The following is a 26,643-nucleotide window of genomic DNA, read 5'->3' on the forward strand; positions in this document are numbered from 1 at the left end:
TTTGTTCATTTTCATAGGTAGTTTTATTTGGTTTTTAGAAAAATATATACAATAACTGGAATTTCAATTCTCTTAAATAGTTTTAAATTAAAAGTATGCAAGTGAGAGGATGAGTAGATTCCCACAGAATAATACTGTTTAGTAATTAAGGTAGCAGACACGAATTCTGCACAAGTCACAAACATTTCCAGGAACGACAGGAACTGAACAAGGGTAGCTTGCGGCTGTCAGCTGAGCCAGCTCGGACAACACGGTAGGAGTGAGGGCTTGGATCTTGCTGCTTTATTTTGACTTTAGGGATGAAAGATTTACACATCTGCCTCTGCTAACCACTACAGCTTTGAGGAAAACCATCTGGAGGTGGGGGGTTTGGGGTGGGGAAGGCCCTCTAGGGCCTCTGCTAACAAGCTAACTGTGGTCAAACCGGAGCTTGCCTTTTCAGTTCGGCATTGGTTGGACTTAGACACATTATGACTTGTCAGTCACAGCTCAACTACTAGTGGATGGAACAAAACACAAGGCCTGGAGTATTTGTCAATGCCATTTATTCTGGATTAGACCCCTGCTTTCTCCTGGACATTCTTTCTTAATGAATTCACAGTATCCAACAGTGTTTGTGAAAGCTACTTCAGTTTGGCAGCCATCTGACTTCTATGGTTTTGAGAAGGAGGAGCAAAAGTTGCCTTAATTTTGTTTCAACTCTGCCCTTTTGCTCCTCTACACTATACAACCTCTATATACTATACACTATAGTAACTCCAGGCCTACTTCCCTAGGAGCATGGATCTATCCCTCCACTGGTTCTGGGGCTTTTCAAGGAATCACAACCTAATCAGCGCGCCAGCCAGAGGCCAGTTGTCATGGGATTTCCTGAGGAGTTTAAACAGATCTGGATTATAGAACAGACACCAGCAGCCACCTTCTTTCCCTGCTGCTGTTCGCAGCTGCTAAATAAGCAAAGCTACGAGGCAAACATCATGAGTAATATTAGGCTGCGGGGTTTACAAACACTTGTCGGAGTTGGAGAGAGAGGTGAAAAGAAATAGGCAAATTAGTAGTAGAGCTGGAGGTTGAATTAGGAATGAGAGGAAAGAGATCGGTATTTTGTTCTCTGTTCATCTATTTCTTGCTTAGTTTTCTTGATGCAACTAAAGATCTCCTTAAAAAGCGCTTTATATTCTGGAGGTGTGGTGGTGGTGGGGGAACTGACAGGCTCTGGGGTAGCAGAAGCTGGCTCCCAACTGCTGGTGTCAAGCTCAGGCTGGGTCTCTTTGGCCAGTGCCCTGGAGGTCTGCACGGCCTTATGGGACAGGGAGTCCTCTTCCTGCTGGCACTTCCTCAGCAGCTCCTCATACTTTACCTTCAGGGCGCTATACTGAGTGTCCACTTCGTGCAGAAGGGAGATGCCTCTCTGCTTCACAGCCTTGGCCCTCCGAATGCAGGTCTCCTCATGACCCCTCACGATGTCCCCCCCTGCCAAGCTGCTTAGCACTGTCTCACTGCTGCTGCGCTTGAGAGGCTTTCTGTGTGCTTCCGACACAGGCAGGAACATCTCCTCCAGCAGGCTCTGGCTGTGTTCTTTGAAAGGTATGAATAGAGAGTCTGGCACCAGCTTCTCAACCCCATTCACAAAAGGATGCTCTGACTGCAGCATCTGCCGCATCTCTGCCACCTCAGCCTCCAATTCCAGCGCCCGCGCTCGGTAGGCGTCAGTGGCTCCCAGCTGCTGTTCCAGCTCACTGTTCTCCTTGAGCACAAGCCCATATTCCTCCTCCATGGTCACCCGCTTTTGCCGCTCCAGGCTTAGCTGGGCCTGTAACATCGTCACTGTTTTCTTCAAATGCTCATTTTCTTCTTCATCAGGGCTTTGCTGACTTTGCAAGGAAGTGATCTTCTCAGCAAACACATGATCATACACAAAGTGTCTAGGACAAAAATGTTGAAAGAACATATTACCAAAAAGAAAAAAATACACACACACACACACACGTTACATAGGTCAATTGGGAATGAAAAGATTTTTTTTCAAATTAATATATATTTTTTTAAATTTATGATAGTCTCACAGAGAGAGAGAGAGAGAGAGGCAGAAAGAGAAGCAGGCTCCATGCACCGGGAGCCCGACGTGGGATTCGATCCCGGGTCTCCAGGATCGCGCCTGGGCCAAAGGCAGGCGCCAAACCGCTGCGCCACCCAGGGATCCCCTTTCAATTTAATATTTTTGAGGAATGTGACAGTGATTAATTTTTTGCCTATTCTACACTAGAGCAATGGTTAAAATGAAATTCTGTAAGGCTAGCAAATAAGCACATGTAAGAAAACATAATTTTTGTGACTATTTTTTTAACCATTAACAGGACACCCATTTTCTAAGTCCAGTGATATGACTGACTCCTGTGAAGGAAATGAGAATGGCCCAGGGGTTCTCAAGCCTGGCTGCATATCAGAATCACCTGGGCAGGTTTTTCCCAGTACCCAGAGATCCCGATTTAGGCCTGAGGGACTCACTGGTATTGCTGTTTGAAAAATTCCAAAGTGACTTGATCAAGAGTCAAGGTTGAGAGCCACCAAATGCAGAAGCCTAGGTCTCCTGTGCAAAGTCCTAGGTAACTTGTAACTGTGTTTGTGTGATGATTTGTATCTGCCTCTCCCCGAGACTGAAGTGGGAGGGCAGGAACTGGGTCTATTTTGCTCACCACTCCTCATGTCTGGCATAGCACCTGCCACATATGTGCTCAAGAAGTTCTTTTTTTTTTTTTAATTTTTAATTTATTTATTTATAATAGTCACAGAGAGAGAGAGAGAGAGAGAGAGAGAGAGAGGCAGAGACATAGGCAGAGGGAGAAGCAGGCTCCATGCACCGTGAGCCCGACATGGGACTCGATCCCAGGTCCCCAGGATCGTGCCCTGGGCCAAAGGCAGGCGCCAAACCGCTGTGCCACCCAGGGATCCCCTCAAGAAGTAGTTCTTAAATATTCAGTCTCTTAACTCTAAATTATAAAGGCATTTCTTTTTCTTAAAAGATTTTATTTATTTATTCATGAGACACAGAGAGAGAGAGGCAGAAACAGGCAGAGGGAGAAGCAGGCTCCCTGCAAGGAGTCTGATGTGGGACTCGATCCTAGACCCTGGGATTACACCCTGAGCCAAAGGCAGATGCTCAACCACTGAGCCACTCAGGAATCCCTATAAAGGCATTTCTGAGGCAAAAAAGCTTTTTTTGAAATTTCGATTTTTTCCACTCTAATGCGAAATACAACCCCCAAACCTGTAGTCTATCAGAAGTACAACTTAATTTAAACGAAGACTTAACACATGCAAAGCACTGAAATGAATATTCTCAAGATTTCTAAAAATAAGTTTTTGCAGAATTACTAATGCCCAAGAACTTGATCAGTTGTATATTTAAGTTAAGTGGTTTTGCTCAAACCACTGGTAGTCTAATCACCAAGTAGCAATTCATAAAAGGGTACTTTTAATCTACTTGAATCAGGGATGTGTCGCTGACAGGCGACGCTTCCCCGCTCATTAATACCACAGAACAGCAGGTTCTTACTGGCGGAGATCGTACAGTTCCTTCAGACATGAGAAGCTGGGTGCCGGTTTCTCCTGGTCACATTTTCCCTGGCTCCTCCTTCTTTGGCCAGATGACTTCAACTCCTCCACCTGGCTCTGGAGGTGATCAATGTTGGTTTGTAGACATTCGATTGTTTCAGTCAGACTGTGAGGAACAGAAGCAAGCCGTTTGCTGCTTGTCATATTAAATTAAGGGCATCAGCAGTGAGGAGAGATTAGTTGCCAGCCACTCAAACTGGGCACTCTTAATTGGAAAGGACTTCTAATTTAATCTCTATTCTCCATAAAGAATTAAATTAAACTGTACCCCATATTGACCCAAATCCACTAAAGCCACATTCTATTCTAGTCAACACTAAGTAACTCCCTCTAGGGCTTCCTCAATGGAGTCTAGAAAATTTACCTCACAATCTTTTGCTGTGAGGCCTTGCTGTCAGCAACTAGCTTTTGATTTGTTTCTTCCAGTTCCCTTGCTGTGACATCTAATTGCTCATAAACCTTTGCATGCTGTTCATTCATCTGCCGTAGAAGCTCCACCTGCTTGGTCAGATACTGTAAGAGAAAATGATTGTGACCAGGTTATACATTAAACAGACAAAATACCCGCAGCATTCGAACACCCACTCTTGATTCTCCAACACCAACTGGGTATCTTACAATTCAATTCTGACACTGCCTACCTGTAGGGATTCCAGGTCAGAAGGGCTTGGTCCTATAAAATTGCTGCACTTCAGACACCAGTTGAAAGATCCAGAGACCACCTGTACTTCTGACCAACCAGCTGTAAATCTGAAGGTTTCCACAACCTCCCCTCAGGTTTAATAATTCACTCCAATAACTCACAGACCTCAGGAGATCACTTTACTTATACTGACTTTTTTTTTTTAAGATTTTATTTATTTATTCATGAGAAACACACACAGAGAGGCAGAGGCACAGGCAGAGGGAGAAGCAGGCCCCACACAGGGAGCCCGATGCAGGACTTGATCCCAGGTCTTCAGGATCACACCCTGGGCCGAAGGTGGCGCTAAACCACTGAGCCACCTGAGCTGCCCTATACTGACTACTTTATAAAAAGGATAACAACTCAAAAAAAAAAAAAAAGACAACTCAGGAAGAGCCACATGGAAGACATGCACAGAGCAAAGTATGGGGGTGAAGAGGAGTGTAGAGCTTCTACACCCTCTTAAGATGCACTAGCCTATTAGCACCTCAATGTGTTCCTTGTTTCAGGGTTTCATTGAAGCTTCATTCTATAGCACGACTGATGAAATCATTGGCCATTGGTGACTGAACTCCATCTCCAACCCCCATTCCCTCCCCAGAGGTTGGGGGTTGGACTGATGGTTCTAACTAATATTATGGTTGTGCTTCTTCTGGCAACCAGTTCCCATTCTATCCTCAGGAAATTCCAATGGTTTTAGAAGCTCTGTGCCACGAAATAGAAAGATCAAATACATGGTTTTTATTATACCATAATACCACAGGTCTATTTTATGTAAAGAAAAACTTTAAGGGACACCTAAGTGGCTCAGCGGTTGACTTCAGGGCGTGATACAGGGTCCAGGGATCACGTCCTACGTCAGACTCCCTGTGAGGAGCCTGCTTCTCCCTCTAGGTCTCTGCCTCTCTGTCTTTCATGAATAAATAAAATCTTTAAATCCCAATTAAAGTACTTGTCTAATAGGAAATAAATACAGGCCATCCTTTATATGTTTACTTTCCTTAATGCTTACCAACATCCTATGTATCATGAGGCTGGTCTACTCTTCTAAAGCACAATGCATGCATAAAATTAATATTCAACAAGAATATCTGAGACTGACAATCCCACAAGAGTAAAAGCAATGGAATACATGATCAATGTTTAAGCAAAAATACCATGTTTTATAGAAATAAGAAAGCCTGAAGTAGAGAATTTTAGATGATTTTTTGCTTGGAAGAAAAATGGAATTTTTTTCTCCAAATGAGCTACTCTGGACAAAAATACAGGGGAAATAACTGACTTATCCAGAAAGAGATATTTAGCTTACTATAATTCAAAGACTCTTGTTATTTTTAATATTGTGAGAATGTGATCATCATAATCCTTTTTAAAGATTTTTTTTATTCCTGAGAGACAGAGAGAGGCAGAGACAGAGAGAAGCAAGCTCCCTGCAGATAGCCTGATGCGGAACTCGATCCCAGAACCCTGGGATCACAACCTGAGCCAAAGGCAGATGCTCAACCACTGAGCCACCTAGGTGCCCCACCATAATCCTCTTTATTCATGAGAAATTTGCCAGATTATTTACTCTGGTAAATGCTAAAATCACTTTCTAAATGTCCAAGGATAAAGGGGAATAATCACAGTCTTCATGCCTCAGTGTTAAATTACACTGACTGCCTCTCCTACAGCAACTCCACCAGAAGACAATGAAACACAGTATATATTCCAAATGAAATATTCCTAACATTTCTCTGGAGCACAACTAGAAAGAGGAAAAAAAGGTAGGTTCAAAGCATCATCAATGATCAAATGGTAAAAGACCAAAGACATGATTTTAAATTCTACATGCCTACCTAGCCTATAGCACAGAGCCCAATGTGGGCTCTGAACTCAAAACCCTGAGATTAAGATCTGAGCTGCAATCAAGAGTTGGACACTTGACTGAGCCATCCAGGTGCCCAAGACATGACTTTTTAAAGATTTTTCTGAGAGAGAGAACACACATGTACACATAGTAGGAGCAGAGAGAGAGAGAAGGTCTTAAGCAGACTCTGCTGAATATGAAACCTGATGTGGGGCCTAATCTCATGACCCTGGGATCACAACCTGAACCAAAATCAAGAGTCAGATGCTTAACTGACTGAGCCACCCAGGAGCCCCAAGAATAGTATTTACTTATTTTTTTTAGTGGCTCTTTTATTTTTTTTAATTTTTACTTATTTGACACAGAAAAAACAAGCGTAAGTTGGCCAAGCTGAAACAGGAGAGGGAGAAGCAGCCCCCCCCCCCCCCCAGCAGAGTGCCCAATTCAGGGCTTGATTCCAGGAGCCCAGGATCATGACCCTGAGCCAAAGGCAGATGCTTAACTAAGTCACCTAGGCGCCCCAAGGAAAATGTTTTTAAAGTCATGTCTTGGGTGCCTGGTGGCCCAGTCAGTTAAGCATCGGTCTCTTGGTTTCAGCTGAGGTTGTGATCTCAGGCACATGAGATCAGGCTCTGCACTGGGCTCCACACTGAGGGTGGAGTCGGCTTGGTATTCTCTCTCCTCTGCTCCTCTTGCTTGCTTGCTCTCCCTCAAATAAATAAATAAATCTTAAAAAGAAAAAACAAAACCGGGCAGCCCAGGTGGCTCAGCGGTTTAGCGCCACCTTTGGCCCAAGGCCTGATCCTGGAGACCCGGATCAAGTCCCATGTCAGGCTCCCTGCATGGAGCCTGCTTCTCCCTCTGCCTTTGTCTGCCTCTGTCTCTCTCTCTCTCTCTCATAAATAAAATCTTAAAAAACAAAACAAAACAAAAACCCCACAACACTTCTTGGGGCTTTTTGTACAACTATACAGTTGATCCTTGATCAACATGGGGTTGGGGCACAAACTTCCGCATAGTCAAAAATCCACTTGTAACTTTTTATTCCTCTAAGACTTTAATAGCCTACTATTGACTGGAAGCCTTACTAATGACATGAACAGTTGATTAACACATTTTGTATGTTTATACGAATTACATACTTATTCTCACAATATAGTAAGCTAAAGAAAAGAAAATGTTAAGAAAATCATGAGGAAGAGAAAATATATTTACACTACGTTCTGTATTTTCAGAAAAAAAATCCTTGTGTAAGTGGACCCAGACAGTTCAAATCCATGTTGTCAAGAGTCAAAAGTCACCTTTACAACTGTAAATCTGTACAACTATATTTGCAAAGCTAAAAGACTTCTTTCAAAGAATGTGCTAAATGATTTTCAGAGGACTATAAATGACAATGTGACAGTTGAAAAAAAAAGAATAAATGATCTTTTTCAAAATCTAGTGATATAACTTGGTAATATGTTGAGAAAACACTTAAGTCTCATAACTTCAACTTTCTCATCTGAAACTCTAGGGGCCAAAAATGTTTTTGAAAATTCTTTCAATTGTAGAAAGACAACGTGGCAAACACACTAAAAACTTTAAACATCCTCAGTGTGGTATGAGCAGCATCCTGTAATCGATCATTTCTTTTTTTTTTTTTTTTTTTTAAGATTTTATTTATTCATGAGACACAGAGAGAGAGGCAGAGAGACATAGGCAGAGAGAGAAGCAGGCTCCATGCAGGGAGCCCGATGCAGGACTCAATTCTGAGACGCCAGGATCACGCCCTAGGCCGAAGGCAGACGCTCAACTGCTGAGCCGCTCAGGTGTCCCGAGCATTAATATTTCTGCAATGGTAAGTGTGAATAAGGATTATAAACAGCTTCACAACAGTTCAGGTCAGGGTTTTCTGCCAAATGAATCTGCTGCAAACTTAAAGGAAAAAAAAAATCTTGTTTTATAGAGCCTTTGGGTTCAGAATTGAAAAATAAGGGGTTATGAATTGATGACTAACCTATCTTGTAGGATTTAAAAATATTAAATAAGGTAGGTGAGCACACACTGATCACGGTCCCTCTCAAAGCCTATGTTTAGCCTTCACTGCCTCAGTACCTACCAGCTTCTCCTGGGAGAAGGCCCCTAATCCTGCCCTCTGGCTAGCGATGTCATAGTAGGTTCCTATGACTGATGGGAATGTGTTCAATCTCTTAGGGACAAAGTTTAGGATACAGGTATACATACAAAGGGTACAGAAACTTCACAAGCTACTTTAATATCAAGTATAGGTGTCAAATATTCTTTGGCACTGATTTACAACGACTGAAAAAGGCTAACACATAGACCAGACACTAATTACTAATTTACCACAGGAATTGTCTCTGCCCAGTTACTGGAAGACCCACATCCTCTGTAAAGGGCAGGTGAGAGGTCAATTTCCACAGAAATCTTTTGGTGGGTATAGAATCAGAGAAAAGAGCCTGGTTGGAGGCAGCAGTATCTAAGAGCATAGGTTAGAATCTGAAGTTCTGCTTTACCACCTCTAACCGGGTGACCTTTGGCAAGTAACCTTAATTCTCAGGCGATATTTCCTCATCACCTATCTCACAAAGGCTGCCGTAAGGTTTAAGTGTGTGAAGGGTTCAGCACAGCGTCAGCATATGGTAAAACTGCTCAGGAAGAGGCAGCTACAGTTAGTTTGCAAACTTTGCATGTGCTAAGATTCATCTATCTGAGAGCTTTATTAAACAAACTACAGGAACCTATACCCCTTTCTCCTAAAATTTTGAGTCGGTGAGACTAGGGTACAATCAGTATTCTGCATTTTCAGCAAAAACTCCAGGTGAGGTTAGTACAAGAGGTCCATGGATCACACTTATTAGAGAAATGTTGATCTTGGACATGGAAAACCCTGGAAGTCTCCCCTCCCCCCAAACTAATGTCTTTTTCTCTTAGGTCCAGGAGGCATCAGCATTCACTTGGATCAACAACGATTCTTAAGCTTCATGTTTACCATTTCCCTCCATAGGACTAGTACTTGCAGCTCTTCATTAAGATGAAGTGGAATTCTAACCACCCCAGCAGCGTTCTTTACCAGTTATGCTTCAATATGTTCTTTTAGTCACATCCCCCGAAATAATACATTAGTGGTCCTGACCTTGTGTGCTGCTTCTTTCATCCACCCAAGTACAGACTCTTTATACATGGCTAATTTTATCTACTGTGTGTTTTTTTTTATTTAAGATTTTATTTCTTCATGAGAGATGCAGAGAGAGAGACAGAGACAGAGAGGCAGACACAGGCAGAGGGAGAAGTAGGCTCCATGCAGGGAGCCTGACGTGGGACTCAATCCCAGGTCTCCAGGATTGGGCCCTGGGCTGAAGGCGGCGCTAAACTGCCAAGCCACCAGGGCTGCCCCTCTACTATGTTTTTAGAGATTTCATTTTTTTTTTAAAGATTTTATTCATTTATTTATTCAGGAGAGACAGAGAGAGAGACAGACAGAGAGACAGAGACATAGGCAGAGGGAGAAGCAGGCTCCACATAGGGAGCCCAACGTGGGACTCGATCCCTGGTCCCCAGGATCAGGCCCTGGCCCGAAGGCAGCGCTAAACAGCTGAGCCACCTGGGGTGCCCTCTACTATGTTTTTAAAACATTATGGATAATGTCAAACATATAAAAGAGAAAAAAATGGTTTAATAAGCCCCCATCTATCCATCATCCAGTTTCAACAATTATCATCAGTCTTGTGACATTTCTACTTTCCTATTCTCATCTCCAATCATTTTAAAGCAAATCCAAGACATCTTAAATATCCATATTCATATATTTCTAAAAGACTTTTTGTTTTAACTACAATTTTAATCATACCTAAAACCTCCCAATAATCCCCTTACTATCATTTATTTTTCAGTCTTTTTTTTAAATATTTTTTTTCTTTATTTATTTATGATAGTCACACAGAGAGAGAGAGGCAGAGACACAGGCAGAGGGAGAAGCAGGCTCCATGCACCGGGAGCCCGACGTGGGATTTGATCCCGGGTCTCCAGGATCGTGCCCTGGGCCAAAGGCAGGCACCAAACCACGGCGCCACCCAGGGATCCCCTATTTTTCAGTCTTAATTAAGATTTTCCCAACTGTCTCTTAAGTGGCTCTTCCAGTTTCACCAGGGAGCTACTGATTCATCCTTATTTCACAAAGTATCTTTACCTTAAAACTATGGAGTTGCCTTACTCTAAGCAAGCTCCCCCTTCTGTTAGGGGATGTGTTTTTCCTAACTGGCTCCATTTAACCCAGCAGTTCTTAATCTGGGGTCCACAGACAGAACTGACAGGATCTGTGAACTTGAATGAGGGAGAAGTTATATCTTTATTTTCTCTAACTTCCAATATTTACCACGTGCTTTGATTCTGAATGGAGGCAACAAGCCATCAAGCCATAAGTAGTATGATGGGGTTGCTAGGACTTCATCACCAATAGAAATCACAGATATTTTCATATCACATGATAGTGATTGCAGAAATCTTGATTTATTGGCTACACTCATCACTATTTGAAATTATACTTTTTAGGTTGACAAACATTACCATATCACATATTTATTTTTTTAATATTTTGATAAGGCATTTCAATATAACAGATTCCCTTTTATTCTATATATTTTAAGAGGATCATCACAGACCTCACCAGACAGCCACAGGGATCTATGGCACAAGAATGGTTAAGAACTCTGATTGTCCTAAGGCCTCTGCTCAAACATAATCTTTTCAGAAGCCTTTCCAGACCACCCTGCCTCAAGCAGCACCTTTCCCAAGGTATCTTATCAGTTTCCTTTAAAACAATTAGCGTAATAACAAATGACCAAGTGCTTACTTGTTAGTGTCCAGTCTTTTTTTTTTTTTTTTAAGATTTTTATTTATTCATGACAGAGAGAGAGGCAGAGATATAGGCAGAGAGAGAAGCAGGCTCCATGGGGGCAGCCCAATGTGGGACTCGATCCCAGGACTCCAGAATCACGCCTTGGGCCAAAGGCAGGCGCTCAACTGCTGAGCCACCCTGGCATCCCAGTGTCCAGTCTTTCTGACCCTCCTTGAAAAGGGAAGCCTCTTCTCTTTCTAGTCCATTTAGTACAATTCCTGATACATAGTAGGGACTCAAAAAATATTGGCTAAATGGCAATTCCTTTCTATCATGACCCTGAGAACAAGAGTCACATGCTCTACCAACTGAGCCAGCTAGGCGCCCCAAAATGGCAATTTCTAGACCTCTATTCACAACAGCTTATCGTGCTCTTTACCACAACTAAGACTGCTGAAATGTGGAGGAGACTTAACTAAAAGATTCTGAGAAGGGCTTTGGTTATAGCCCTCTTGGGAAAAGTTCCTAATAGCCACTAATTCCCTCCCTTTTGCCTCATTTATAGACTTCTCTGTACTTATTCCCATGGCACAATCTGAAAAACATTACTTATTCCCAGTAATCTGAAAAACATTTATAATTCCTACCAGCTATTATGTGGGCCCCTAATTGTTGTCCCCTTTTAAAGATATAAAGTTCAAATATAAAGGAAACAAATATGTAAATAAAGTACAAAGAGGCGATAGCAGTCCCCCTCTTTTCCACTGGGGATACATTCCAAGACTCCCAGTAGGTGCCTGAAAAAGTGGATAGCACCATACCCTAAATATATGACTATGTTTTTTCCCTATACATACACCTATGATAAAGTCTAATTTATAAATCTGGCACAGTGAGAATAATAAAATAGAATTATAGCAATAGGCTGTAAAAAAAAGTTATGTGAATGTGGTCTCTCTCAAAATATCTCCTTTGCTGTACCTACACTTCTTCTGATGACATGAGCTGATAAAACACCCACGTGATGAGATAAGCCAGGTGAGTGACGCAGGCATTGTGACACAGTGTGAAGCTCCAAGGCACCTTCTGACCATACAACGGAAGGAGAATTGTCTGTTTCTGGATGGGGGCTGACCACGTAACTGAAACTGCAAAAAGTGCAACCACAGACTGGGAGGGTGGAGAGGACCTATGTATCAAGAAAAACTATAGTAAGTCCTTCTAGTTTGATATATAAACTTGTGATAAAAACACAATGAAACCATTTATGAAGAGCTTGTAATATTTTGGTCTTAGAGGACTTGGCTTTAATGGCAATCTAAAGAATGGCAGGGAGCTTGTTTTCACGTGGTAGGAGTTTAATCTTATTATTATTAAATCAAAAGTAATCAAAAAAGCCCTTTACTTCTACAAGAATCTGTAATAGGTTACCTAACAAAGAAGTCTGACTAACTTGGTCAGCAACTTAAAAGAAAAATTATTAGATCTCCCAGCAAGTAGTGGTATCAGACCAGAGAATCAGAACTGTATGTGGTCAGACCTTGCTTTAACACTTGACCTCCAAAGTTTCAAATTAGTATTTGTCAATTTTTTTCTGAATCTAGAAGGGACAGAGTTAGCTCATTTTCTACCCTTCATTTAAAGGCAAAGATAAGCTTCTAATGTTCTGGTTTTCTCTATTCAGAATCTTTGACACACAACCTCAAATGAATTCGACAGGACTGCCAAGATCCAAAATTCAAGTGCCAAAACTCAAGTACAAAAGCATCTGTCATATTAAACATATCAACGGAAAGGGAGACATTTAAGCAAAACATGGGGAGGCAAACACGACAGTAGCAAAAACACAGGCAAAAATGTCGATTTTATAGCCAAGAGTATCAAAGTTTAGTTCTATGAGTTATTACACACGTTTCTTGGAATTTGCGTAGAATGCCACCTTGACTAGGAGTACAAGGTTCAGGTTATAAGCAAAAGCTATAAATAGTTCAACTTAACAACTGAGGCAAATCTTTCAAAAAGAAAGGCCAGCAAGATTACTATCTATTTGCAATTGCAGAACCGTGACCTGGAGTAAAGGAGAAAAGACAAAAAACCCCAACTTAAAACACATAAGGAATGCAATGGAAATTTGGCTTTTATGCAGTGTTGGGATTATCCTTCTATTAAGGATTATTGCCCAAATCCTCTGAGTTTAGTATCAAAATGACTTCTACAATTCTGAAGAAATATTTCCTTTTACCTTTGAAAAACCTTTTCCCTGATTAAAATACTTTATTTCCCCTGTAGGAAATTTAAAGGGGGGGGGGTGGAGAGAAGAGGCATGAATATAAAAATAAAAACCACCTATAATATAATCTATTAAAAGCCTGGCTTGTTTTTAAAATCAATTTTCCAGTAATTGAAAAGGATTTTTTTCTGAATTAAGATTCATTACCAAAATTCTTATAACATGGATAAATTGTACAATTTATACTGTCCAAAATACACTTACATAACCTCATCCCTTCAGGACAACCCTGTGCCAATGTAGTGCAAGCATTCTTATCACCATTATACAGCAGAGAAAACAGGATCTGAGAGGTAATTCACATGCCTAAAGTCTCCATCTATTTGCTATAGGCTGGAGGGCTTAAACCTGAATCTTCTAATGCTAAAGCCAGTGCCCCTCCTATTGCCTTAAAAAAAATCTCAAGGTGGAAACCCACAGTTTAGGAATCAGAAGTGCTTTGCAAATTGCTAATCTGTCCCTTTCTTAAAATACTGATTTCAAGGGGTGCCTGGCTGGCTCAGTTGGTAGAGCATGTGACTCTCAATCTCAGGGTCATGAGTTCAAGCCCCATGTTGGGCACAGAGCCTACTTAAAAAAAAAAAAAAAAAAGGATATAGGTTTCAACAAGTATTTATTGATGTTTACTCTGTGAAAGACCATGAATAAACATAGCAACAGCCTTCAATGTTGCACTGGGAAATGGGTGGGTAGACTAGAACAAATCATAAATATACAGAATATTGATAAATGTAGCAGAGGAATAAAATGCCTTAAAATTTCCAAGGAAGACATAAGTTCTTGAAAGGATATCTTGAAGGCCAGACTACTTTGAGTGGTAGTGACAAGGCTTATGGGAATAATACAGGTTTCCAAGCGGAGATGCAACACAAACATAAGGCTGTAGACTTGCTTACATGATTATAGGAATCTTTAAGAGAATCCGATTATGTCTGATGGTGCCAGATCTCATTACCCTCCAAGGCTTCTCTCCTCCCCCCTCATCCAGGAGAGAAAAACTTGCTCGGCAGTCTTGAAAAATTATATGTTCAAATCAACACTGAATAAAAGTCACACAGACTATAGGTATCTCTGAAGCCAATCTTTACTTTCAATAGTTTAATTTTTTTTTACATAAAAAACAATCACTGAGGGACACCTGGGTGGCTCAGTCTGTTAAGCGTCTGCCTTTGGCTTACTCAGGTCATGATCTCAGGGTCCTGAGGTGGAACCCTGTGTAGGGCTCTCTGCTCATAGGGGAGTCTGGTTCTCTCTCTCTGCCCCTTGACCTACTCATGCTTGGACTCTTTTCTTTAACAAAAAGAAACCTAAAACGATCACTAAAAAATACTGATCAATTTTTACGAGGATTATTTGAAATCCACTGTGAGTCTTTGAAAGCACACTTGTAGTTCTTATAAAACACCCTTGAGAGTTTCCTTATTTGTCTTTTTCTATAATGTCTATAATGTGTCACAGTTTGGGAGATTTTATACTAGTATTTTCCAAGTTTCAGTACCATTCTTCTGGATGATCTCATTTCAAATTTTTCCAGGTGGTAAGGCTAACTTTCTGGTTTTCAACTACATGTTTTTCTATCTTTAAAAATGATCATATATTACTTTTCTAGTCAGGAAAAGTCCCAATAAACATTCTAAAAAGTTAGTTTAAAACCTGTAAAAGTGGTAAAGTTCAAACAGGCTAAATTAATCTAGGTATTAGCATACTGGTTAGTGTGGGTGACGACTAGCAGAGCTGATACTGTTCTTATTTCTTACCTAGGTGTTGGTTTCATCAGTATGTTAATGAACACTCATTGAACTATATATTTAGGATTTGTGCTTTTTTCTGTATATATATATATTTCTTTAACATTTTATTTATTCATTCATGAGAGACACAGAGAGAGATGCAGAGACAGAGGGAGAAGCAGGCTCCATGCAGGGAGCCCGACGCAGGACCCGATCCCAGGACTATGGGACCACGACCTAAGCCAAAGGCAGACGTTCAACTGCTGAGCCACCCAGGCATTCCTCTGTATGTGTATTTCAATAAAAAGTTTACTTTTTAAAAGACAAAGAGAACTAATATAAGGTTTGAATTAAGGAAAGGGCCTTCATAAAGCTTAGGTGGTTCCTGAAGGTTGCAATGATAAGCATATAAAAAACGGTCACCTTTTAGTACGGAATTAGGCTCTTTGGCTGCCTGCTTCCTTTTATAAAAGCATCAAGCTTTCCTTGTTTTAGACTATTGGGAGTTAATATTGTGACTTGTAAGTCTGCACAGAAATAGATGTGACCTGATCAGGCAATAAGGCCACTTTGGGGGGAGGGTGCTCTGGCTACTAAGTGAGCTTAACCAGCACTGCCATTTCTTTCATCTCCTCATTTTGTCCCTCCCCATTGACTTTCATAAAGTGATTTATAAAAAGAAAGAAGATAGCCAACTGCAATGGTAGAGAAAAAAAATCTATGAAAGTGTTGTTCTCAGCCAAAACACAGCTTTGGATAAAGAGTAAAATGTTGAATGCAACAATGCTTGGATCTATGAACCAGGGAACTACATGCTTTATTATGGAAAGAAGAGTCATGAAAATGTTTCCGGAATATTCTAGGCTAAATTTATTTGAATAGGTTATACACGTATTTAAATTTATATTTATTTAATCATTAAGATCTGAATTGGACACTTCATTTCCATTACACTTTGCAACACCTTATAAAAGACAATAGATGGTATAGTGTTATTTGAAGATTGAGAGAATTTCAAAAATCTGTGGATTTTTTTTCACAATGCCAACAATCTGTCTTAACTGTTTAATCATCCTCAATACCACAGGGCAGAAGAAAGAAGAAAATAAGTCACTTAGATCATAAAGCAATTGTGTTCATAGTCTCCTGTGGTAACAAATAGGTATCATTCTCTTAAATGTTTCTACCCAAGTAGACTACGTTTCTACCCAAGTAGAAATAGATGTGTCTCACAGCATATGATATGGCCCTAGGACTGCTCTATGAAATCTTCTGAGTTGTAAAGCAAAGTCTAAGACACAAAGCAAGTATGAATTCTTTGTGTATGACACTTGGCTAGTTTTAACAGTTTTGTTTTTTTGTTTTTTTTTTTTAAGATTGTACATATTTATTTGACAGAGAGAGTAAGCAGGGGGAGCAGCAGGCAGAGGGAGAGAGACAAGGTGGCTCCCCACTGAGCAAGGGGCCTGACATAGGGCTCAATCCCAGCATTCTGGGATCATGACCTGAGCCAAAGGCAGATGCCCAATGGACTGAGTCGTCCAGGCTCTCCTAGTAACAGCTTTTAAAATGCTTGTTTTTCTGCATTTTTAGGTTTCTTGGAAACTATATTTAGTCTGGGTATGGCATGTTCTATGCTCTTTTGATATAGAACATGCTAAAAGTGGTAGCTAATAACTTCAATATCATTACAAGATATACCCTTCTAGATTATAAAAGCATATTTCTCACAGAGCTAGTCACCTGATTATTCATAAATCCTAATGAAGGGAAAGATCTGCTGTATACACACGTTAATTATGGCTACTATGTAAAATTAAGGATATTTAGATTATGAATTTGCCTTTTTTAGTATTTTCTTTGGGGGGGGGGGGTCCAGGGAGGCCACAGGGCAAGGAAGAGAGAGACTCTTAGGTACACGCAATGCCCACTGTGGAGCCCAATGCACGGCTCGATCTCACAACCCTGAGATCATAACTTGAGCCAATATCAAGAGTCACAACTGAGCCACCCAAGTACCCCACTCAGTAAGTTCTGATCACTGTTCAAAGGTCTTTTACATTTTTCGTGCACATAAACACAAGAATCCTGTCTCTAATGTACCAATTTGAGAGGAAGGAGTTGTCATTTAAGTGCAAAGCTTTTTTTTGGGTAGGGGAGGTATGTGGGGAGGTGGAACATAGAGAAAAGTATTCTAATGAGACAACTGTCAGGTTAATAATCAAAATTATCATCTTTATATTTTCTTAAAGATTTTATTTTTAAGTAATCTGTACACCCAACAAGGGGCTTTTTTTTTTTTTTTTTTCCCAACAAGGGGCTTAAACCCACAATCCCTAAGTCAAAAATTAGAAGCTCCACTGATTGCACCGGTGAGGCACCCCCAAAATTATCATCTTTATAGTCACATGGCCAACCCATAACTGGACTACTTGAATGGGACCATTTACAAGATAGCACCCTGCATTTTATTTTTCATTTTGAATATTTAAAAAGATTTTATTTTTTTATTTGAAAGAGAGAGATTGAGAACACACAAGTGTGCATGTACATATGTAAGGTGGGGGTGGGGAGGGGTAGAGGAAGAGGGAAAGAGAGAATCTGAAGTAGGCTCCATGTTGACCAAGGAGCCTACTAGGGGCTCAATCTCACAATCCTTATATCATGGCCTGAGCTGAAATTGAGGTTCCAACGCTCAACAACCGAGCCACCCAGGTACCCCAGCACCTTGCATTTAAAGCCTTAATCTAGTAACTCTCATTTTAGTTTGTTATAATTAGGGGAAAAGTACTCTTTTAATTTAAAAAATATCTACTAAAGGGTTGCCTGGGTGGCTCAGTGATTGAGTGTCTGCCTTTGGCTCACGGTGTGATCCAGAAGTCCCAGGATCGAGTCCCATATTGGCCTCCCCATGGGGAGCCTGCTTCTCCCTCTGCCTTTGTCTCTGCCTCTCTGTCTCTCTCATGAATAAAATAGAATCTTTAAAAAAAATAAAATTTAAAAATCTACCAAAAATGTAAATAAATTAATATCAAGCAAAGAGAAAGAAATATCCATTTTATGATTTTTTTTAAGTATACACTACCCACAACATAGGGCTCGAACTTAAGATCAAGAGTTGCATACACTACCCACTGGCCTGCCAGGCATCCCTGATTCTTTTTTTTTTTTTTTAATTTTATTTATTTATTCATGAGAGAGACAGAGAGAGAGAGAGAGGCAGAGACACAGGCAGAGGGAGAAGCAGGCTCCATGCAGGGAGCCCGAGAGGGAATTGATCCTGGGTCTCCAGGATCACACCCTGGGCTGAAGGCAGAGCTAAACCGCTGAGCCACCTGGGTTGTCCTGATTAATTCTTTGAATGGCACAAGAAATTTAAACACATCATGAAATCAGTACTACAATTTAAAATTTTTTCCATCTAAACCCAAACTTAGGATGGTATTTGGCAGTGGTTGGGGAAGGGGGTATAACCAAAGAGGGAGCCTCAACAGTATGGGTAGTTTTTTCTTAAGCTGGGTGGTGGGTACAGAGCTATTCGTTGTATTCTCTTACACCTCTGGGAATATCTGAAATATTACATAATTCATTTTTTAAAAGAAAAAGGTAGGGGTGCCTGGGTGGTTCAGTCGGTTAAGTGTCTGCCTTCAGCGGGTCACAACGCCAGGGTTCTAGGATTGAGCCCCGAGTCGGGCTTCCTGCTCAGCAGAGAGCCTGCTTCTCCTTCTCTCTCACCCCTGCTCTTGCTTGTGCTCACTTTCTCTCTCTTTCTCTCTCTCTCTGGCTCACACTCTCTCTCAAATAAATAAATAAAATCTATTTAAAAAAAGTTAAAAACGAAGCATAATATTCACAATTTTATTGTGTTTCACATAATGGTAAACACTGGACCATTTGCTTCTAGTATACTTCACCAAGGTAAAGAGAGAAATTTCTTTCATCAGACATATGTTGGGAAAGCACAAAAAAATAGAAATCAACCTCCCAAGTCTCTCCAATGGTTCTTTGAAAGTGCTATTTTAGCAGAACATGACTGGTCAATAGCAGCAACATGCCACAACTTAAAGTGTAACTCTCTTAATCAGTAAATTACCTCAATTTCCTGTAACTGCTCCTGATTGGTTGTGTACATCTGCTGAAGAGAATCTTCTAACTCTGTGTTCCGATCCAGTAATGTCTTCCCAAGTTCAGCAGCAAGTTGGAGATCTAGCACAACAAATGAATATTAGACTAATGCAAATGATCTCACTCACTTTATATAATCCTGTCCTTAAAATAAGAATGAATCAAGACCTAACCCAACACATAAAATTTAAGTCAAATTTCAATGGAAGGTAGCATGGCACAGAAAGAAACCAGAGTTCTTTTCAAAATTCAGTTGAACTGGGTCCCTCTACCAGGTAATGCATGCTCTTATGTACCCACACTTGTAAGACTAAATAATAGTGATCTACTTTATGGAGATGTATTCTTAAGTTCAGAAATGATCATTCATCATGGTGATGCCTAACACCATAATTATTTGTTCATGGACTGGACTTATTCATATCTTTATTGTCTATTTTTTTCCAGGAGACCTTTGAGCCAAAGTACAGGTAGATCTTTTTTTTTTTTTTTTTCTTCAGGTAGATCTTTAATAGTCTCTAAAGTTCCCATGAAATCTGGCTGCTGTGAATGCAAGTGTCAAAGCAAGGTTTGTGTTATAGATCCTGGCCTAAAGAGATGGAGAGAAGGGGTAGGAATCCCCTTAAAGTAGAGCTAAAGATCTGTCAACCAGTTGAATGTGATGTGTGAAAAAGAAAAAAAAAAAATAGATTTGGTGATAATGAATGAAGGATCTATTCTAGAGAGGGAGGTCACAAGGAAAGTCGGAAGGGACATTTTAGCTGGGCTTGATTGAGGAGTGAGGATCTCACCATGTAAAAAAGCCAGCCAGAGGCACTGTAACAGGAAAGAACTTGGTATAATCTACGACCTGACAAAAAGCCAGTGTGATAGAAGCATGAGGGGGAGAGTAAAGAGATGAAGCTGGAGGGCAGACAGAAATCAAGAGTACACAAAATTTTACAGTCCATGGTAAAGAATGTTTACGTTTTATTTTAAGTATGATGGAAAGTCATTTCACTTAATGTCATAAAAAGTATTTATATACATCATAAAATGTCATAAAAAAGCATTTATTATGTAAAAATATTATGAAAACTGGGAATCTTACTACATACGCTTTTTAAACTTAAGTTTTAGAGGTTGACAAATAAAGTTTTAGGTTTATTCATTATTACTGACATTAAAACTTAACCTAGAGAAAGTGGTAAAAGAAAAGCCACAACTTTTGTTACCTGGTACTGTCCATTAGAGTACATAACTAGTATTCTACTTGGTTAGTTTTCCCTCATTATGAAAAAAACAAATCATCAAAATCTACCAAACACCACTCCAGCTCATTTTAAAACATTTTACACCTATTTATTAAAAACAAACAAACAGGGATCCCTGGGTGGCGCAGCGGTTTGGCACCTGCCTTTGGCCTAGGGCGCGATCCTGGAGACCCAGGATCGATTCCCACGTCGGGCTCCCGGTGCATGGAGCCTGCTTCTCTCTGCCTGTGTCTCTGCCTCTCTTTCTCTCTCTGTGACTATCATAAATAAATAAAAATTAAAAACAAACAAACAAACAGTATAGGGACGCCTGGGTGGCTCAGTGGTTGAGCATCTGCCTTCAGCTCAGGGCATGCTCCTGGAGTTCCGGGATGGAGGCTGCTTCTTCCTCTGCCTATGTCTCTGCCTCTCTCTGTCTCTCATGAATAAATTTTTTTTTTAAAAAACAGTATATATGTTGGTAGATAGGTGTTAAAATACCTTCTCTCATGATTTAAATATTAACAATATCCATTAATGGGCAGAAGACTTCAGATAACAAGTCTATGAAATAACATCTTCTATTCACAAGGCATAGAACCTTTATAAACAGCTCAAAGCTTTTAAGAGATACTAATCTAAAAAAAAAAAAAAAAAAAGAGAGAGAGATACTAATCTATCTTTCAAAGGTATTTAGCCTGGATTTTCAAATGAGACAATGTGAAGCACAAAGATGCTAACTGACCTGACCACATCTACATGGTGAGTCACAGCAAAACAGAAACTACCGTCAACAGGTTCCAATCTCATAGTCTTCATATCCCATGTCTTTACACTGGGAGACCCACACACCTCTTTGTTTCAGGTAGACCGTCAATTTCCTTCTTTGAGATACTTGTTTTTTATAGATGGCAATGAGAAATCAGAGTTGAGCTACTTGGCTTTTATTGCCTGCTCTGCCAGTGAAAACACACACAATTCCAGGCAGTTTAATATCTTGTTTTCACTAAATGCGAAAGGCGCTATGTACAGCTTGCAGATGTTCCAAAAATAATTATTTTGTACTCCTAGGACATGTAGCCCTACACAAGGGGCACCACGCTTATTTAAGGCAAAGAGCATATAAACATATAAACATTACCTAGACATTACTTAAGTCTCTCCTGGTCTGTTTTAAGGTAGTAATTCCTCACTGGGAAGGGCCAGAGACTCACCAAAGGTGTTCTTAATCAGTGATCAAAACCTGAGGCAAAACCTCTTCCAGAATCAAGACTAACTTGAGACCATCTTCAACTACTTTCATTCAGTTATGAAACTGCCTACTACTTAACACACAGCCAGGAGCAGCTTTCCTGCTCCCGCTGCTGCAGAAAGAGATGCCAAGCACTCTTACTAGTAAATAGTAAGAGTACTCTTACTAGTAAATAGCATGCAGAAAAGAATTTGAGACTTGTCCTTATCTCAATCCTTATTTCCAGTTAAACAAAGCCCCAACCTGGTTCAGTAACCTGAAGTCTCAATCTCCTAAATATTTCATAGATGTTCAGGATAGAATTCTGGCAAAACAAGTCTCAACTACAAGTAAGTGTCTGTGAAGTCACACTGCATAATAGGATATTACTTCATCTGTTAGTTTAAAGACAAGGGTCTTTTTTTGTTCTTAAAAAAAATTTTATTTCCTGTTGTGTAGCATCTGGTTTCCATAACCAAAAGGAGCCAAAAGCTGGCAGTAAGCCCAAGAAGGGTTTCTAAATAATTAGTGGGGGGAATAAGAGAATGTTCAATGTCCTTTTTATTTTTAATTAAGGCACAAAAGGAAACAATATAGTTTTGAAGTCTTATGTACCTGATCATCTCCATTTTACAATAAAGATTTTCATTAAGAGGTTGTCTTTTCTACATCCTTTTGAACTGAACTAGGTAGCCACTAAAAATGCCACACTTGTGTGGTATTTTTACTTCAGGCTTAAGAATTAAAAACCTATTAATACCCTCATATGTTTAATACTTTCACTAATTAATCTTTGCGAGTGATAATAATCTATTTTAACAGCATAAACTGTAAGCTTTAAACAGGCACTCTATTCAGCCCTATGCCAAAGCAAAAGATTAGCTCTGGCAGCTGAGTAATTTTTTCAAAGAATCTCTCTTCCAGAATTCTGAAACCTTTAAATTCCACTGCTATCATATTTTTATTTTACTTCAGTTTTTCACAAACTATGAGGACAACAAATTCCCATGTTAAGCTGTGGTCTGCAGCAGTAATTCAACAACATTAGAGCTGAAAGCTTTTCCTATTACAAAATCAAATGCGTCATTTGGTGATGCTTCTGTGTAACTCCTGTTGCCAACGTTACTATAATTGGGAAAGCAAAAAACCTGAATATAAACATCAAGAAAAATGATGGTGCCAGTTTTAATGACCCTTCAACAATGATTCAGCAAATTAGTTGTACACATGGCAAATGTACTCATCACAAAAAGAAGTAGAAATATGAAGATTCCTTTAAACTAAGACTTCATTTGCTGATCCATAGAGTAGGAATTTGAAACCTTATTCTAAGCTTGCACAGCTCACCAATGACAATTACAATAGCAGCTGGACCAAAAGAAAACTCAGTCTCTGAAGTCTTTCCACCTTGTTCTCAGGGGCACATTTCAAAGCAAGCACCATCATTACCTGCACAGAAGGCTCCTGCTGTCCCAGAAAGGATCTTACCCACAGAGATCATTGTCAGTATTCTTACTGAGCCAACTCAGCTCTCTGACAAAAGACAGTCTCTTTATCAAAGTGTTCTGTAAAAGCAAAGGGTTTTCTCCTTCTGCCTGGATAAGCTTTACGTATTTCTAACAAGGTATAAATATGGTGGACCAGAGCCTTCCAAAGTTAGAATTTTTCAGCAAATTAAAAAAATTCCCCAGCAAACTTTGATATGGTCAATTTACTTAAATCATTCTGTTGCTAAAGGAAACAGGTTTGTAATTTAATGACTTTAAGAACAGGATCTTAAAAAGTTGTTTCAGCAGCTCTCTCCAAACAAGCCTTGCTCAGTAAAGTTAACAGTGAGGATGTTTACAAAACAAAACAGATGTCTGCGCTTGATAAAATCCCATTAGATGTGTTTATCAATCTGGTTAAAAGGACAGACTTGCTCCCAAACTGTATTCAGCACCAAATATCTACTGAGGACCTACCATGTGCCAGGCACTGTAGTTGGGCATGTCCTAGGAGGCAATATCTCCAGGTTTCACTAGTAAACAGATTCTTAGACTGTCAACTCCAGCAGTAGGATCCTATCTATCCTATCTGTGGATAGGCACTGTAGCCTCAGTGCCTAGATGAATACCTGGCACAGACTCAAAAATATTTTGGAGGGGGGGAGAAATTAACGCACTTAAAAATTCATTAGAAGTTTAGGTATTTTTTTTTAAAGATTTTTTTTAATTTTATTTATTTATTCATAGAGATGCAGAGAGAGAGAGAGAGAGAGAGGCAGAGACACAGGCAGAGGGAGAAGCAGGCTCCATGCAGGGAGCCTGACGTGGGACTTGATCCAGGGTCTCCAGGATCACGCCCTGGGCTGCAGGCGGCGCTAAACCGCTGCGCCACCGGGGCTGCCCAAGTTTAGGTATTTTTTAACATATAATTTTTAAAAACTGGGACAAAGATATCCTTTTATTCACAGTGCAGACTTCATTCTTCTACAGGCTATATTCCACAAGTTATAATTGTTGGAATTTCACATCTATTCCTAACCCACACACTTGGTTATGACATACAGGGTTATGTCAAAGTCAAATTGTGGTAACAGATGTAAAAGTCTTCCAAAAAGTAGAGAACAAATTCCAAATGCAAAGTGACATTAAGTTGATTTAGACCTGTGCTCATTAAAGTTTCATTAAACTTGAACATCCGATGGCTTTGTTAAAGAGGTTAAAGAATTCCACATGTAGTGCCAACATGTTGCATTTGTTTCCCATAGACTGAAATCTTATGACTGGTTGTTCCTAAAACTTCCCACAGGGTGGAAGGGCAGTGTGGACTAAAGCACCTGATGGAAGGGAGCCATGAAAACACTAATCCCATGTGAGCGACTCAGTTCAATAAGTATTAAAACTGAGCCTCTATTATGTGCTAAGTATGCTAGATTTTTAAAAAGGGGAGAGGGCCTGCACAGATCTATGCTTGCTAAAGAAAAATATTTAGCTGTGATTATACAAACTACATAATTTATTGTAGGAAAATGCTCCAATTGTGCAGTGGTTGCCTCATTAAACCTGGAGAATGTATCAAACTAGGCCATCAATCCTTACAGGGAATTAAAAAAAATATTTATTCATGAGAGACACAGAGACTGAGGCAGAGACACAGGCAGAGGAAGAAGCAGGCTCCACGCAGGGAGTCCGACATAGGACTCGATTCTGGGTCTCCAGGATAACGTCCTAGGCCAAAGGTAGGCACTAAACTGCTGAGCTACCCAGGCATCCCCCTTATGGGGGAGAGGGGCAGCAGTTTTGAAAACAGCTTCCTTAAAATGTAAGACAAATTTGCCTATGGACATTCAGAACATGATGGGAAATACTGCACTGCAGCCACTGAACAGCTTGGGCTATTTAAGTGAAATGGTGAACTACTTTGGTTTAAGTGACTGTCCACGGCATATCAAAAGCCACCTTTCCCCAAAAGAGTTGTTTTGTTTTCTAAGTACAAGTCATTCAAGCCTACATCCTTCCCTGCCACCCCACATTCAATGATTAGCATGAACCAACACCATGGTCATTTAATAGTCACCTCAATTAGATGTTAATTTTCAGTGCACGTTTAAAGCTAAAAAAGTTGATTTACCCAGAACTGCAGACACCAAAGGTGCCTGAAAAAAGTTCCTAAGGAGTGTTCAGTATAGTGGCTAAGAAAGTTTGCTCTGAAGTTTGGAGTGGAACCCTAGATCCCCCAATAATAGAATCTACTAGATTCATATAGCTTGATGAGAGGATCAAATGAACACCAGTGTTAAGAACCCACACACTCAAAAAGTGTCCCCAGTTGCACATTCCCGCTATTAATACCAAAAGAAAAAAAAAAAAAAAAGGGGAGGGCACTGGCTCCAAACTGAAGGCTGCTCCAAGATTTCTCTGGGACACTTTCGGCAAGAAATCCAAGGCAGGCCAAGATCCCAATGCCTGTTTTTAAACTTACAAAAAATAATAATAAAATAAAAGCTAGAGCGCAAACTGCAAAGTGCCTCAAGTCACTTTCACTTGGCATCTGAACTATGCATAAGCAACAAAAAAAAAAAAATTTTTTTTTTTTTTCAACTTTCTGACACCCAACTGAAGAAGCTGTAAACCGGTGATAAAGAAGACACAGGGTCTGGGCAGTGGCCATGACTCCTCGTTCTGAGTGAGTTCAAAAAATGCTCGCCCCCATACTTGACTCGAGCGAAGTCATTTGGCCCTTTTAACTTCGCTTTCCTCATCTGGGAAATGGGAGCAAGAGAAGAGAAGCTCCTCTCCGGGGAACGGATGGGGCGGCTGACGTGGGCGGGCCCGGCACGGTTCCTGCCACACACCCCGCCCCCCCCCGCCCCCCCGCGACCCAGACCACCTGCGGCGGCTCCCAGTCCACGCGGGCTACGCGGGGTCCCCCCGGGGAAGCGCCCCCCACAGAGCGCGGCCCACACGCAGGGGTGGCGAGGATCACTGCGCAGAAGCGGCCTCCCGCGGGCCGGGCGCGCGGCGGGTCCCCACGCCAGGTGAGCGCCAGACCTTCCCGCACCTGGCGGCCCCCGGCCGCGGGCAGAGGCGACTTCGTAACGGTCTCGCGCCCGGGCGGCTCCCGGGCCAGGCCGCCCTCCCGAGGAGTGTGTGTGTGGGGGGGTGACCGCGCCCTCACCTTGCTGGAGGTCCTGGTGGTCGTACCACGGCTCGTCCTCCTTCATCTCAAACTCCTCCACTAGGTTTTCCGCCAGCATCTCGGCCGGCTCTTCCGGGGGCAGCGGCCCCCGCCGCCGCCGTCCCGCCTCAGCCGCTGCCCCGGGCGCTCCACCGGCTCCTCCGCCCTCAGCCAGAGCCGCCCTCGGGCGGGACGCGCCGCCGCCCAGGCTCCGCCGCGCCTCCTGACCAGAGCTGCCGCCGGGCGACCCGCCCCGCACGCCGCGCACCGGCTCCCCGGCCCGCCTCGAGCCGCCCAACGGCCCCAACGACCGGAGCCCCGGCTCGAGCGCCCGGGCCGGCGCCCTGAACCGGCTCCTCACGCCGCAGCCGGGCCCAACGTGGC

The 26,643-nt window shown here is 41.3% G+C and overlaps 1 protein-coding gene, 1 long non-coding RNA gene and 1 other non-coding gene across 5 annotated transcripts; 2 read left to right on the plus strand and 1 right to left on the minus strand.

The window, feature by feature from the left end:
* On the minus strand, window positions 1–26,625 carry CDR2 (cerebellar degeneration related protein 2). Of its 3 annotated transcripts, none has more exons than XM_072836142.1 (6): window positions 26,260–26,625; window positions 19,103–19,215; window positions 11,975–12,178; window positions 3,980–4,128; window positions 3,557–3,721; window positions 1–1,925 (listed from the first exon to the last, which is right to left on the minus strand). In XM_072836142.1, the coding sequence occupies exons 1-6, from the start codon at window positions 26,336–26,338 to the stop codon at window positions 1,076–1,078; spliced, it is 1,560 nt and encodes a 519-aa protein (XP_072692243.1). In that variant the 5' UTR covers window positions 26,339–26,625; the 3' UTR covers window positions 1–1,075. The 3 variants fall into 3 exon arrangements, with proteins under 3 accessions (XP_072692243.1, XP_072692244.1, XP_072692245.1); XM_072836143.1 differs by lacking the exon at window positions 26,260–26,625 and adding an exon at window positions 20,531–20,549; XM_072836144.1 differs by lacking the exon at window positions 11,975–12,178 and having other exon boundaries at window positions 26,260–26,611.
* Window positions 8,332–15,329, plus strand: LOC140638565 (uncharacterized). The gene is made up of 4 exons (XR_012035586.1): window positions 8,332–8,554; window positions 10,799–10,946; window positions 12,055–12,200; window positions 15,154–15,329. It is a non-coding gene; the product is annotated as an uncharacterized lncRNA (long non-coding RNA).
* Window positions 13,768–13,840, plus strand: TRNAE-CUC (transfer RNA glutamic acid (anticodon CUC)). The gene has a single exon. It is a non-coding gene; the product is annotated as a tRNA-Glu (tRNA).
* Window positions 26,626–26,643: the final 18 nt, after the last annotated feature.

This window comes from Canis lupus, chromosome 8, assembly GCF_048164855.1.
Source record: "Canis lupus baileyi chromosome 8, mCanLup2.hap1, whole genome shotgun sequence".
Lineage (NCBI taxonomy): Eukaryota > Metazoa > Chordata > Mammalia > Carnivora > Canidae > Canis > Canis lupus.

Excerpts from the sequence above, each read along its gene's own strand:
- CDR2 (XM_072836142.1), bottom strand. The coding sequence starts at position 26,338 with ATGCTGGCGGAAAACCTAGTGGAGGAGTTTGAGATGAAGGAGGACGAG. Across the intron at positions 4,129-11,974 it reads CTCATGTCATCAGAAGAAGT|TATCTGACCAAGCAGGTGGA; the intron begins GTAGGTACAGCA and ends TTTCTCTTACAG. Across the intron at positions 3,722-3,979 it reads TCACAGCAAAAGATTGTGAG|TCTGACTGAAACAATCGAAT; the intron begins GTAAATTTTCTA and ends TGTTCCTCACAG.